Genomic DNA, 13,836 nt, shown 5'->3' on the forward strand with positions numbered 1-13,836 from the left:
TCTGATAGTTTTGCTTGACAGTGCCTGTTTTTAGACAAATAATCTCACATTTGTTTCTGTTCACAAAGAGGCAGAATAACAACAACAGTTCAACATCGCCGCAGCTTTAAGCCTTAAACAACCCCTTAAACAGATCATTATTCCACTTCTAAGCCTTGTGTAACGATAGAAAATCATTTATCTTGAGTTTTGATCAATGTGTCCCCGTCACCTGCAGTGCTCCCTGATCTCCACCAGGTGGAGATGCTGAGCTGTGTTTGGATGTTTGAAGATGTCATACTACTTCTCCAGAGCTCTTCATTTTACCTTGATTTCTGAATCTGTCCTTCAGTCTGACTATCTGTAGAACTCTGGCTGCTGGGTGTGTTTAAAAACACTGACCTTGTCAGGTCCATAGTCCTCATGGAGACCAGAACCTGGTCCTAATGATGCAGAACCTCGTTTCTGAGAAACTGCTCAAATTTAAGCTGATTTTATATTTTATATTTTTTTTTATTTTTTTTTTTTCCACTAAAGAAAATGTTCTTCTGTTTTCTGTTTAAAAAGTTGAGTATTTATCTTATTTTTTTAACATATTGAACCTTTTCTTTAAACATCATTTTTATCTAATACACACAGATGCAGTTTGAAATTGCACACATGCTTTTATTTAAGGTAACGCTGCACTTCATCTTTTTAGTGTCTGTGAAAGGAAAACACTGTCAAGCAAAACTATCAGACCTGACTGAGGGAGCGTTTGTGTGTGTACAGAGGCAGCATACATTCCATCAAACTGCTGTTTTTTTGAGCAGTAGAATTCATTACTGAAACTTGTTTTTTGCTTTACTGTGAATTTCGCCGCTGCCTTCTTCTGTCTTGACATAAAGAATATAACTTCCTGAGAATTAAGCCAGGCGACACGTGATCTTAACGCTCCTGTAAAAAAAAAAAAAAACAACAACAACAGATTTTTCTTTGAATTAAGCATTGTGCAATGTGCGTCATGTTGTTATTTAAGTGTGGTGACAGGGTAAGGGTGGTTCAGCGGTAGAGCGAGTTGCCTTTCAATTGGAAAGTTCTGAGTTCGATTTGCAGCTTCGCTAGTCCACACGTTGTGCATGTATGGGTGGGTTAATACAGCCCATTGCCTAGTGGAACGGGAACTTGGATTGTAACCAGACAGAGTTGCCGGTTTGAATCACGACAGGTCAAAGAATGGGCTGCCTTTGAGCCATTGTCTATTGGACACTCTAAATTGTCCACTGTCAAAGGGTCCAGAGTGTTGATAAATGTGAGGGTTGGACATCAGACAGAAAACAAAACTGAGACAAATCAAATATGCGGAGCACCGAGAAAGCAAGCAGCTAGCACTGTTGCCTCACTGCAAGAAGGTTGCTGGTTTGCATCCCAGTGGCATGTTGCGGGTTCTCCCTGTGTTTGCACGTCTCCGGTTTCCTCACACATGTCCTAAAACTAGTGCTGGGCACGTTAACGGCGTCAACACGGCACTGGAGTCCAGGCACCGTTTACCAGTTAGCTGCGTTAGCTCCTTTAGCGCAGTTAGCGCGCCTACAGTCGAACCGGAGCGGTCTGTTTATTATTAAACAAAAAGAGCAACGCTACAAATAACCAGCGCACCTGTGTACTGGGTATGTGTGCCTCTGTTTTCAAAGTTTAGCGTTACTTTAGAGACTCATTTTAACAATCGGGAGTCACGTAAACATGACGTCACACGCGTCTTTTTCTGGTCAATGCTGTTAGTGTGTCCAGCACTACCAACTGTCTGTTGGCCCCTGTGATAGACGTACCCTGCCTTTTGCCCTACACTCTTAGAAATAAAAGTGCTAAGTAGAACCATATAAGGTTCTTCTGCTTGTCCTCATAGGAGAACCCTTTTTGGCTCCAGGTAGAACATTTTTGTAAAGGTTCCACCTGGAACCCTTTTGAAGAACCCTTTTAAAACCCTTCATATAGGAAAGGGGTTTTAAAGGGTTCTCTGAATCAAAATTGTTAGGTTTTTCAGAAGCAAATGGTTCCAGGTGGAACCTCAGCCCTTGTAGAAGGACCCCTTATTTCTAAGAGTGTATGTCAGCTGGGATTTGCACCAGCAGCCACGCAGAGGACGAAGCGGTAGACAATGGATGGATGGATTTTTTTTACCATGACCTGTAGAGAAGAAGTGGATCGTTTTTTATCAGATGCTCGGGCTTGAAAAAGGATAATTGACCATACATATCAGCCAATAAATAACATTGGTATCGGCATCAGCCACAGAAAGACCTAAATCAGTCGACCTCTGCTGAGCGGTTCACATGAGGGGGCCACACCTTCTCCTCCTCATCCGCTTGGAGGAGCACATGCAGTAGATGAGGCCCCTACCTGGAGGATTGCTATGGCAACAGGTTGCCAGTAGCGACGGGGGGTAGCACTACGTCCCTGCCTGCCTGCCTGCCTGCATGTCTGCGGGGATGAGCGGCGCGTCAGGACGACGAGGAAGAGGAGGAGAGAAGAAGAAGAGAAGAGAGAGGGAAGAGAGGAGCAGAAGCAGAGAAGAGTGAGGTGAGTCTGGCTCAGTCAACAACACAGACACAGACACAAACTGCATCTGCTGCTGCTGCTGCTGCTGCTGCTGCTGCTGCTGCTGCGAGGCGTTCGTGTTTCTATGTGAGGAGCCTGTGTGTTCTCCGCCGCTGCTGCGTAAAGTTGTTTTCGCGATCCATCGGAATGGAGAACCGGCGCTGACGGAGATCCCCGAGCGGAGCTGCCCTTCTGATACCAACAGGTTAGAGAGTGAAGCCCTCACCTTCATCGCCACCATCATCATCACCATCACCATCATTATTATCATTATTATTAGGCGTTTCATTGTCATTTAAGAGCTGATGGTTTCCAGCTGTGAGGCTGTGAGAGGATCCTTCAGACGCAAACATGATTCCTCCACGTGTCTCCAGCTGAGCCTTCATTTACTCCTCAAACAAACAACAACAAAGGCATTACGACACAACATATATATATAGATATATATATATCTATATATATATGTAGACATGGAGATTATAATAATTTAAATGGCGTCGCATAATTTTCCCATTGAGTTGTGAGTATAATTTCTCTGCTGCTGATTCTTCCATCCAAGGGTGTAATTTCAACGGATCAAAAAAAAATTGTTCACTCTAATTTTTAAATGAGTGATTCTGACATTTCTTTTTTATTATTTTTTTTTTACCACTTGTTCCTGTGGTTTTCAGGCATTTCTTGTATCAATAATAGCCCAAAACACCCATCCAAAATCATTTAAATGCTTGGGAAGAAAAGTATTGTGTCACAATCTTTGATATTTGAATGTATTTTTCATTACAGTTTGCAATCAATATAGCACCATTCATACACAAGGTCAGTTAAAGTACATTAAAATGGAACAGAAACAGTAAAGTGTGATTTAAAAACCATTTTAAAAAAGCCCACTGTGATCAGTGTGTGAATAGCAGATAAACGAAGATACAGCACACAGTCGACTGATGGAAGAGATAATATTATTCTAATGAGAAAAATAAATACAGTTGAAAGTTTAGAACTTCGCATATAATTATGACACGGCTGAATTCCAAAATGAAAAGTGTTGCAACTCAGTCGAGGCCATTTTAAAATGTCATTGTAGGCTGAAGGATGTTTGTGATAATGAAAAAACTGACACAGCAACATTTCTCACACACACACACGAACACGCATGCACACACACACACACACAGAGACAAACCCACGCTTTTCTTCCTTAATCCCTAATCTCAGCACCAGTGTTTTTGCCAGAAAGGGACAGAAAAAAAATCACCTTTTCAAAATTGTTGTCCTAAATGTACATCAAATTATTAATGTATTGATTGATTGATTTTAAAATAGAGCCTCCAAAAATGATCATAAATGATGGGGGGAAATGATCCAGGAAATGGAGGAGGAAATGTGTTTTACTGACACTCTCATTTAAAACATCAACACTAATATATACAGTATAAATATATATATAGGTTATTATATTTAAAAAAAATACAGCCATATTCAACATCCCATAAACCATAATGAATAAGGAACCTCGTCACACTCAGTCGGTCTACGTTCAGTCTTTAATTGTTGCTAAGACTCTTAAAGGATTTGGCAGATTCCATTTTAGATTTGCCTCTCTCTGTGTGTGTGTGTGTGTGTGTGTGTGTGTGTGTGTGTGTGTGTGTGTGTGTGTGTGTGTGTGTGTGTGTGTGTGTGTGTGTGTGTGTGTGTGTGTGTGTGTGTGTGTGTGTGTCCGTGTGCGTGTGCGTTTGTTTCACTTTCCTTGTCACATTTTACTCTTTGTGCTTTTACGCCGTTTTCATCCCTTGTCACCACGGCAACCATGCCCCTGATGGTTTATATTTGTACACCTGCACGGAAATAGCTTAACTTTACACTCTGTTTTTTTTTTTGCTCCATCTATATATCACAGCTTATTATTATTATTTCTTTTCTTTTTTATTTCCCTTGAACCCTGACTCCAAGTTTAGAGACAGATCACAGATGTAGTATCTCTCCCTCACTTAAACGTTAAGATGTAATGTCTTTGAAGAATATACACAACACACAGCAGAGTGAGTGGATTCTGCCCAAAAGTGCTAATACTCTGTGACCTCGCTGTGTTATTGGAGCAGGAGAAGACGGCCAGATGATGGGTTGACAGTAAAACGCTGATGGTTTAACAGCGAGAGAAGGAAAAACAACCCTGTGCCTTATACATTTTTTTACCCCACCACAAGGGAATGAATCACTGCTGTGAAATATCATTTTTGAGTTTTAAGTGTGATGGATTACAGGCCGATGATCAGCCAGACTCGGCTGAAGTCCTCCGTCTCCTGAGAGCTGCCCACAGAAATGTCTTCACATGTATATATATATATATGTATGTGTGTGTGTATATACATATATGTATATGTATATATGTGTATGTAGATAGTATGTATATGTATATGTATATATACATATACATACATAGATATACATATATGTATGTGTGTATATATGTATTTATGTTTACATATACAGTATATATAAATCTTCCAGTTTAGTTTAAAATACTCTATTGATTGGAGATTGAGTGAGTTAATATATACATATATATGTATACACATATATATGTATGTATATAGTATATATATACAGTATATAAATCTTCCAGTTTAGTTTAAAATACTCTATATTTATTGGAGATTGTTTATGTATTTATTTTTATATATGTATATGTATGTATGTATATACAGTATGTATATATATATATATACACATGTATGTATGTATGTATATATGTTTACATATAGAGTAAATTAATCTTCCAGTTTACTTTAAAATACTCTACTCTAATACTTTATTGGAGATTGAGTGTTTATATATATATACATATATATGTGTGTATATATATATATATATATACACACATAAATGTATATGTATGTATATATGTTTACATATACAAATCTTCCAGTTTAGTTTAAAATACTCTATATTTATTGGAGATTGAGTGAATTAATATATAAATATGTATATACACATATACGTATATATGTGTATATATGTATATGTATGCATATATGTTTATATACACAGTATATAAATCTTCAAGTTTAGTTTAAAAACTCAATTTTTCTTGGAGATTGAGTATTAATCTGACATAATCTGATCAGAAAAGTGCATTACAGGACCTTTTAAAGCTAAAGTTATTCAGCAGACACTGTCATTTTATTTTACCCTAAAAAAAAACAACAACAACAACAACGACAACAATCCAAAAGTGTTTCAAACTTTGCTCTCAGCTTCAGCCTTGACCTTTCACTCGTCTTTGACTGTTTGCAAATTCAGCAGCTCAGCCCTCACCTCAACCTGAATTTCCAGACAAATTGATTTAGATAAAATGGTTTCCAACCTCTTTGGTCGATGAGGGGCACACTGAGGGGGTCAAGGGAAGAAAAAGAAGGTGTTTCTGCACCTGAGCCTCTGCTTTTTTTATGAATTAACGACATAAGTTAAACTGAAGCAGAACTTGTTTTTTAAAAATGACAAACAAACCAACAGGGACAGTGTGTGTGTGTGTGTGTGTGTGTGTGTGTGTGTGTGTGTGTGTGTGTGTGTGTGTGTGTGTGTGTGTGTGTGTGTGGACGTCCAGCTGTAGGGTTTCCCCTGTGAGACATTATTACTTTTATGCAAACCATGAATAATGAATAATGAGTGATGAATACATTTTTATTTGTTCTTGTTCTTGAAAACATTTACTTACATACATTTCAAGGCCTAACCTTTACAACAACTCTAGAATATCAGCAACAATAACCACGAAACCAAACTTAGATGTTAAAAAATCAACAACAGTGCACAATAACACTTCACTCACATTCTCTTACTTTAAATGACAATACTTAAGGATTTGATTTTGCCTTTTAAGGCACTGAAACAAGTCTATATTTAACGATAGTGTTCTCAATTTACAGTTTTCAAATATAATATATTACCCTCTTGAATTATAATTTTCTTCTCTTAATTTCAGTTGATTTTGAGTTGGGTTCAGATTCATGTTTGGAGTGCCATAGTTTTCAGAAGAAGTGCAGGAGTGTTTGTTTTGTTCTTATTCTTTTGTACATAAATGTTAAAAATCTATGTTTAAGTTCCCATTTCTATTTCATCTACTTACAGAGTGATTGATGAAAAGCGTGTGCTCTATCACAGAAAAGTGCAGACGCAAGGCGTCGTGATGCACTTTTAAATGAAATGAAATCAAGTCGTCGACATCATAATAGTAATTTAATGGAATCGTTAGACCTGAGAAGAGACACACTCTGAGTTGTTGTTGGTGGCAGTGGCATTAAAAAAGAAGGAGATTTGTTGCAGTCCTTTTTCGAGAACATTCTGGTGTTTTGGAGGAAAAAGTATGTTCATTTTCTTTCTTGCAGCCTTAACCTGGTGACATTTGGCGCCTCAATCTAACCAGCGATGCTTTTCGCCAGCCTCATTACAGCCTCAGACGTGGCACAAGCTGTTAAAGCAGTGATATGCACATCTGTCGACGTGTGAATAAGTCATTTCGGTTCAGAAATGTGAGCTCACTTACTGTTTTGTGGTGCGCAGAAATGATCAACGACGACATAATCCCTGAGACAGGGCTGGAGACGTCAGGCCTGTGAGTAATAGGTTCAGATAATGTATCTGACTGCTGTTAGTGATGTCCTCCACGAAAACAATGGGAATGTTGAGCCAACCTTTAAATAAATATGAGACATTTCCCTGAGGATTCACTGATTTCATTAACAAAAAAAATAAAAAAGATTTGCGACGGCACGGCGGCTCCTGCTGCAGAGGGAAGGGAAGACGGAGTGGGAGATGGGTTTTTGCGGCAAACATTCAGTCATAATTTGCTCAGCAGGAGAAACAGCATCAAATGGTGAGCAGTCCTGCGGCTAGGTTTTGAATAATGAATTCAAATCAGACAAATGAAACTTCGCCAAATTCAAACCTTTCTTTTTTTAACCTGATGAAAAAATGAGCCACAGTGAAAAATTCTGTTTCTGTTTCTCTTTGAGGGTCTAATGCTCAAAAAAAACATAAAAACTAACCTAACCTGCTGTCAGCTAATCCTAAATCAATCAAGTTTAACCTTCCTTTTAATCCCCATGGTTCTCAAACTGTGTACTTCAGGAGGAAAATCAGAAATACTGTTCTCCTGTACACTCTTAGAAATAAGGGTTCCAAAAGGGTCCTTCTACAAGGGCTGAGGTTCTACCTGGAACCATTTGCTTCTGAAAAACCCTTTCCAGAAGAAAGGATTTTTCAAGGGTTCTTGGTAACACTAATGGTTCCAGTAAGAACCATTTTGATCCAGAGAACCCTGTAAAACCCCTATCTTGAATAAAAGGGTTTTAAAAGGGTTCTTGGTGGAACCTTTTTATAAAGGAGCCAAAAAGGGTTCTCCTATGAGGACAAGCCGAATAACCTAATATGTTTCTGCTTAGCACTTTTATTTCTAAGAGTGTATATACCAGAGTATGTGATCGGAGTGGAGCTGAGGAACCGCTTTGTCATTTGCTCCTCCAAACACACGTGTGGATAGACACATACGCAAAAGAGGACCTCCTTCGCTTAAAAGCTCCGCCCATATCCCCCGCGTGTTTTAGTTTGTTTATTGTCCGACTCTCTTTTAGATTCTTTTCACTTTTCTAGGTTATTTTCCTCTGTATGCAACACTAGAATGGAAACAGACGTGTACGAGCAGCTGATTAGGAGAACAACCAACAGGAGGCGCCCACTCTCTCTCTCTGAACTCTCCTATAATTGGTCAAATTTGCAAGGCTGGAAACTAGCACTAAACTAACAACCTTCTTTTTACAGAGTACAAACTATTGAGACCCAAATCTCAATATTTGCACAATATAGCAAAACATTTACAGCCATATAGACTACTGTTCAAAAGTTTGGGGTCACTTAGAAATTTCCTTATATTTGCAACTCTTTTGATGAGTAAAAGTGTGACTTTTAATGGAAAAATTGTATAGGTGACCCCAAACTTTTGAATGGTAGTGTATATCCCAAACTTTCTGTATGGGAACCTTCTTTTTAAAGATGTCAAACTATTGTGACCCAAATCTCAATATAAATCGTAAAAAAAAGCAAATTTGTGCATAATATAGCAACACATTTGCAGCCATATATTCTTGACACCTGCTATCATTTTGAATTGAGTTTGATAAGTTAATTAAAAGCTAATTTTATAGATGTTATTTTAAACCTATACACATAAATCTTATGGTGAACTGTCCAGGGTGTGACCCCGCCTATCACCCGACGTCAGCAGTGAGACATAGGGTGATAGGTGATATGTGGTGAAAGGGTATGGATGCATATAAATCTTCAGTAAAAAAAAAGTTAAGTCTGCAAATTTCTTTGGGGACCCAAAACAAATCTCCCATAATCAATCTTGAGAATCACTGGTCTACAGGACATGAGGCTGTTGAAGTCCTCTCCCTGATCACTTTATCCACATTATGCTGAAAGATTACAATGAAATTATTGATCATTAAAGCCAAAAAATATATTGCCTACTCCGGCTTTAAATCAAGTCTTGTGAACTGGACCCATTTCATCCAATCTGTTGCAACCACTGTCGAGCATGAAGCTGGAGCATGTGGCCATCTCATGATGGATTAATCTGCCCAGATGCTCAGGGGCAAAAACAATCTGCCACTTTTCTGACTCTATGATTGTTTTTTTTGTTTCTATCCGGGCTTGGGTTTGCTTTGTGTTGCGGCTGGATTAAAAGACAAGGCTGGTGTCGTACTGACATGTTTGGCCCCCACCAGACATACTCTCTGTATTGTCAGGAGTCAGGAGAAAGCTACTACAGGCTATGTAAAGGACGTAGCACCAGGATGTAGCAGTTAGCCACTGCTATCCATTGAGGGTCTATGGAGACATTTGATTCTAATTCTCACTTGATTTAAATTTCATAGTAATATTTGGCCATATGAGTAGGCGCAAGTGTGACAAAAACATGACCAAGTCATGACTCGGTCATGTTTTTGTGGTCCGCCTCAGTCTAAGTACAGGAGATAAAACACGCCATGTTGACTTCCGCACTCATTGCTACGTCACAATGAGACATTCCTGGAATTGCTGTCACACAGAGCTCCGCTTTGTCCCTAAAAAAACAGTGTAGGTGAGGGCAATAGTATCTGGAAGAGTGTGAGTCTGCAAAGTGTTCTATTCTTGGCTGCACAGTGCAGCACAGAGTTCTACACAAACTTCCAGCCTCAGAGGATTTACATTTTATATATGACGGCAATGTGCCGACTGGAGTCGGCAAATTATGGCTTTTCCAAAAGCTAACTGCTGTTAGCTGCTGGAGCCTCAGTGACACTGACGTAGTTTCCTGTGTCTTATATGCATTTAAAGAGACAGGCACTCAAAAGAGAGCGTTCTGAACAGGGCTGTTTTGGCAGAGTGATTGAACTGCTGTGGTGCTTCATCCTTAAGGTATTTTGACAAAAGCATGTCACAGACATGTTCATTATGACACCAGGGAACTAGATTTACTGGGAGTAATAGGGTATAATATGTCAAATTCAAGATCATTAACTGGTGTGCGTGTGCACAGGGTATAATATGAGTCCTTTAATAACTGTAGTGCTGAAGAAGCCTGTACGTCTGACAGTTCAGTCCAGTCGCCCGAAGATCTGGACGAGTGAAGATGTGGCGAAAGAAGGCCGTTTACGTCACGCTAACTTCGAAGGAATTTTGGAAAGTATAATTCCTGCCACCTTGTCGCTTAATACTCTCTAACTCCAGCAGCCTGTTGATGGTTTTAAGCCCCAACGATATTTATCCCACTGCAGAGTCGGTAATTACCCGAAGCAGCTGGGCATTGCTGTTTTTAGCAAACATTCCTTAAACTGGGGTAATTACAGCATTTGTTATTAACTGTGTGTAGTGGTGGACGGATGCACACAAATGCAGCTCCAGTGAGTATCTATGGCAGCAGGACTGCACTGTGTGTGTGTGTGTGTGTGTGTGTGTGTGTGTGTGTGTGTGTGTGTGTGTGTGTGTGTGTGTGTGTGTGTGTGTGCGTGTGTGTGTGTGTGTAGGTGTGTGTGTGTGTGTGTGTGTGTTGTCATGGTGATGAAGGAACATGTCACCCAGTGAAACAGTGGGCCTAATTATGGTGGTTTTAGTCGTTGCCATAAAGGATATTGGTCTTTTGGCCACCCACAAAATACATCACAATGATCGATACAGTTGTTGATTTTCGGTCTTTTAATGGAATGCGGTTGACAAGAAGAAAAATATAAAAATTCTGATCAAACCTAAGTTCATTTACTTATTTAAGAATAGGCCTGCTGTGGCGTTACAGCAGTGTAGGCAGAGTTGCCCGGGGCTGTAAGCTGAAGGTGGTGGCTCCCCTGTGAACACCTGATTTTTATTAGTCCACAACAGCAGAGACTCCTCGGTTTGTTTGATCAGCCATGTACAGGAGGTTTCAGGGCCGGAAACCTCAGCTCCCCAAGGCCTGTGAAATGCCACTGTATCCAAAGTAGGTGCATTTCACATACACATTGAAACTGGCTGTTGGAGATTGAGTGATTCCTTGTTAAGAAATGTGTTTGGCTGTTTACAGTCATGATTATGTTTAATTTTTCTCGCCCGTAATAATGTAAAATTGTAAAAATCAACCATATAACGATTTAATTTTTGAGAGAAGTTTCTTTGTCATTTTCAAATTTCAAGGCAGAAATTTAAAATCTCAAGGCATATTAAAAAAACAGAAATAATGAAAGCAGTGTTCAAATAACTAATTATTAATGTAAATCTACAAAAATCATATAGTTTGCAACAACACATAACCATTTTATCTTTATTTATTCTATTTGCATCCCACATTGCTTTGATTTTATTTTTATTTGAATATTTATGAATTGGGTGAACTGGGTAGTTGGTCAAGAGAACGTGATTGCAATGATAACTTGGTGAGTTAGTTTGCATATGAAAATACAACCTTTCACCGCATATTTATTGATTTTGTTTGTCACGTTTCCCTTCATTTCTTTCCATCACTGCCTCCTGCATGAAACCTGTAGAGACAAGAATAATCCTTCACTCCATGCACAACTCAAACTCAAAGCTCATGAGAGAAAGGATTCGTGATTGCAGAACAGTTACATGAAGTATGATTTGTTTTCCTCCAGAGAGGTGACTCCAATAAATGTTCTATGACTAAAGCTCCGACGTGCCATTTCAAACCACGGAGCTGCTGCTGGAACTCGAGGCCAACACTGTCCCTGAAGCCTTCTGTTCTCTCTCAGCGGGCTTTTTGCCTGGAGATCCAAAAATAAACTGATCTGCGAGCTGTGTTTTTCTCTGGCTTGACACGTTTTGTTTTGTTCTTGCCTTCTGTTCCGAGGCTGATTTATTGGTTTGCTTTCCCAGCCACAGGACACAAGCTATAATATGTCTGTTTGGATTCTCACACAGGTCCTCGTCGCTGAGCCCATCTTCACCTTAAACTTTCAGCAACCGACAAAGAGCTGGAGCCGAGACGATCAAGCATGGATGTGCCCAGGATGGCTGAGGGCCTCTTCAGCAGCACGCTGTCCTCGTCAGGGGGCGGCCGTCACGTGCCTTCCTACCTGACGCTGGAGCAGAAGGCCGCCTTCATCTTCGTGCTGCTGCTCTTCATCTTCCTGGCCCTGCTCATTGTGCGCTGTTTCCGCATCCTGCTGGACCCGTACCGCAGCATGCCCTCATCCAACTGGACTGACCACACCGAGAAGGACACGTTTGATTACCGCATTGTCTGAGGGTAATCGAACGTGAAGAAGATCACATAAAACAGACTGTTTTGATGCTGAAAGAGCACTTTGGCCCTCAGAAGAAATGACTGCTGATTCACCAGGGAGACGTCTTTCAGAAAATCTTCTGAATGTTCAGACGGCGAATTGTCATCGATGTCAGTGCCAGCCAGAGTTCAACAGCTTCTCCCTGCCAAATCATCGGATTTCAACAAGACAACCACAACTATGCTATGAAGATTATTGATCATATCCATCTTGGTCCCTAACATCAGTTCTGTTGTGGACTACCTCGTTCCTCCTGCATCTCATGTGTGAAAACTCACATCTCACACAGGGTTGAGTGTCTTTTAACGATCTGGAAACAGTGTTTTCATCCTTTCGAGTTTATGTCCTTAGATTTTTATTGCTAATGTAGACAATCAGTGTTCAATAGAGTGACAGGTAGAAAAAACAGTTGAAGTCTTTTGCTTTAAGCATAGTGTTGTCTTAAGTTGTGGACAAACACGAGACGTCCAAAAGACTTGATATGACTGATAAGAATCAGCCGGAGAGGAATTTCATGCCTTAATTCTCTGTATGATATTCTTTGGTGGTTGTTACCGCAGATATTTGTAGGTAAAACCATGAAGAAGAGTAGGGTCAAGGTCGTAAAAAGCAGGTTAAACAAGAATGGCACTAAGAAGCGCTCATACCTCCACCAAGGCCCAAACAATCTCCTGGGGCCTGATTTATCCTCTGTTGCTCAACAAAACCTCAGTATACGCGTCTGCAAAACGTTGCATTGATCTTCATGGTGCTTGCAACTGACTCCTTAATCGCTGACTCACGCATACAGTGGAGGCGTCAACTGAAATGCTTCTCATTCACTTTGAATGAAGCGGCGCTAAGCATTGTCAAACTGCATTTTGGCTCCATTGCTTCGCTTTACTCACGTTGTCGTGTGGCAGTTGTGTGCGAACGTTCAACTGCAAATATTCCAAAAAACGGGCACGAGCCAATCAAATTTCACTTTTTGCATTTAGCCCAAACACTACACAGCACAATCGTAACTCTAGGACAAGGTTGTTCAGCCCTGTTGCTGAATTTTGTTGCGAACCCAACATGGCAGACATCACATCACCACCACTTTAGCAAAATTAGCAACACTTGCTGCATAGCAATCATGACAGACACTGGTCTGCTACCTCCAGCACCATCATGGATGCCCACCATCAAGTGTCAAAGCGATGGTAGTCCACCATCATGCATCCTTCAGCTTGTTTGTTAGCATCTATGTTGTGCTACTGTATGTCTTCTTCAGTTTTGAATATGGAAGGATTTACGGTAAAAAAAAAACGGCAGCAGAAGAAACTAAGGGGATTAACAGCAGAGCAACAGGGAGAATATGTCTTGGTCCGAAAGGATCAGGTTACTTGAATTCAAGCCTATTTTTAAGTGATTTTACAGTCAAGTCAAGAGAAATTCATTTATATAGCCCAACATCACAAACACAATTTGCCTCAAAAGGCTTTAT

At 40.0% G+C, this 13,836-nt stretch overlaps 1 protein-coding gene across 1 annotated transcript; it reads left to right on the forward strand.

Annotated features, from left to right (window-relative positions):
• Positions 1–12,077: 12,077 nt before the first annotated feature.
• Positions 12,078–12,329, forward strand: LOC310924463 (cortexin-3; the record flags this gene model as incomplete). Its single annotated transcript, XM_083886205.1, has 1 exon — positions 12,078–12,329. One exon carries the CDS (start codon positions 12,078–12,080, stop codon positions 12,327–12,329), a length of 252 nt encoding a protein of 83 aa, XP_083742331.1.
• Between the last annotated feature and the right edge of the window lie 1,507 nt (positions 12,330–13,836).

The sequence above is a fragment of the Microchirus variegatus genome, assembly GCF_963457635.1.
Source record: "Microchirus variegatus genome assembly, chromosome: 1".
Classification (NCBI taxonomy): domain Eukaryota; kingdom Metazoa; phylum Chordata; class Actinopteri; order Pleuronectiformes; family Soleidae; genus Microchirus; species Microchirus variegatus.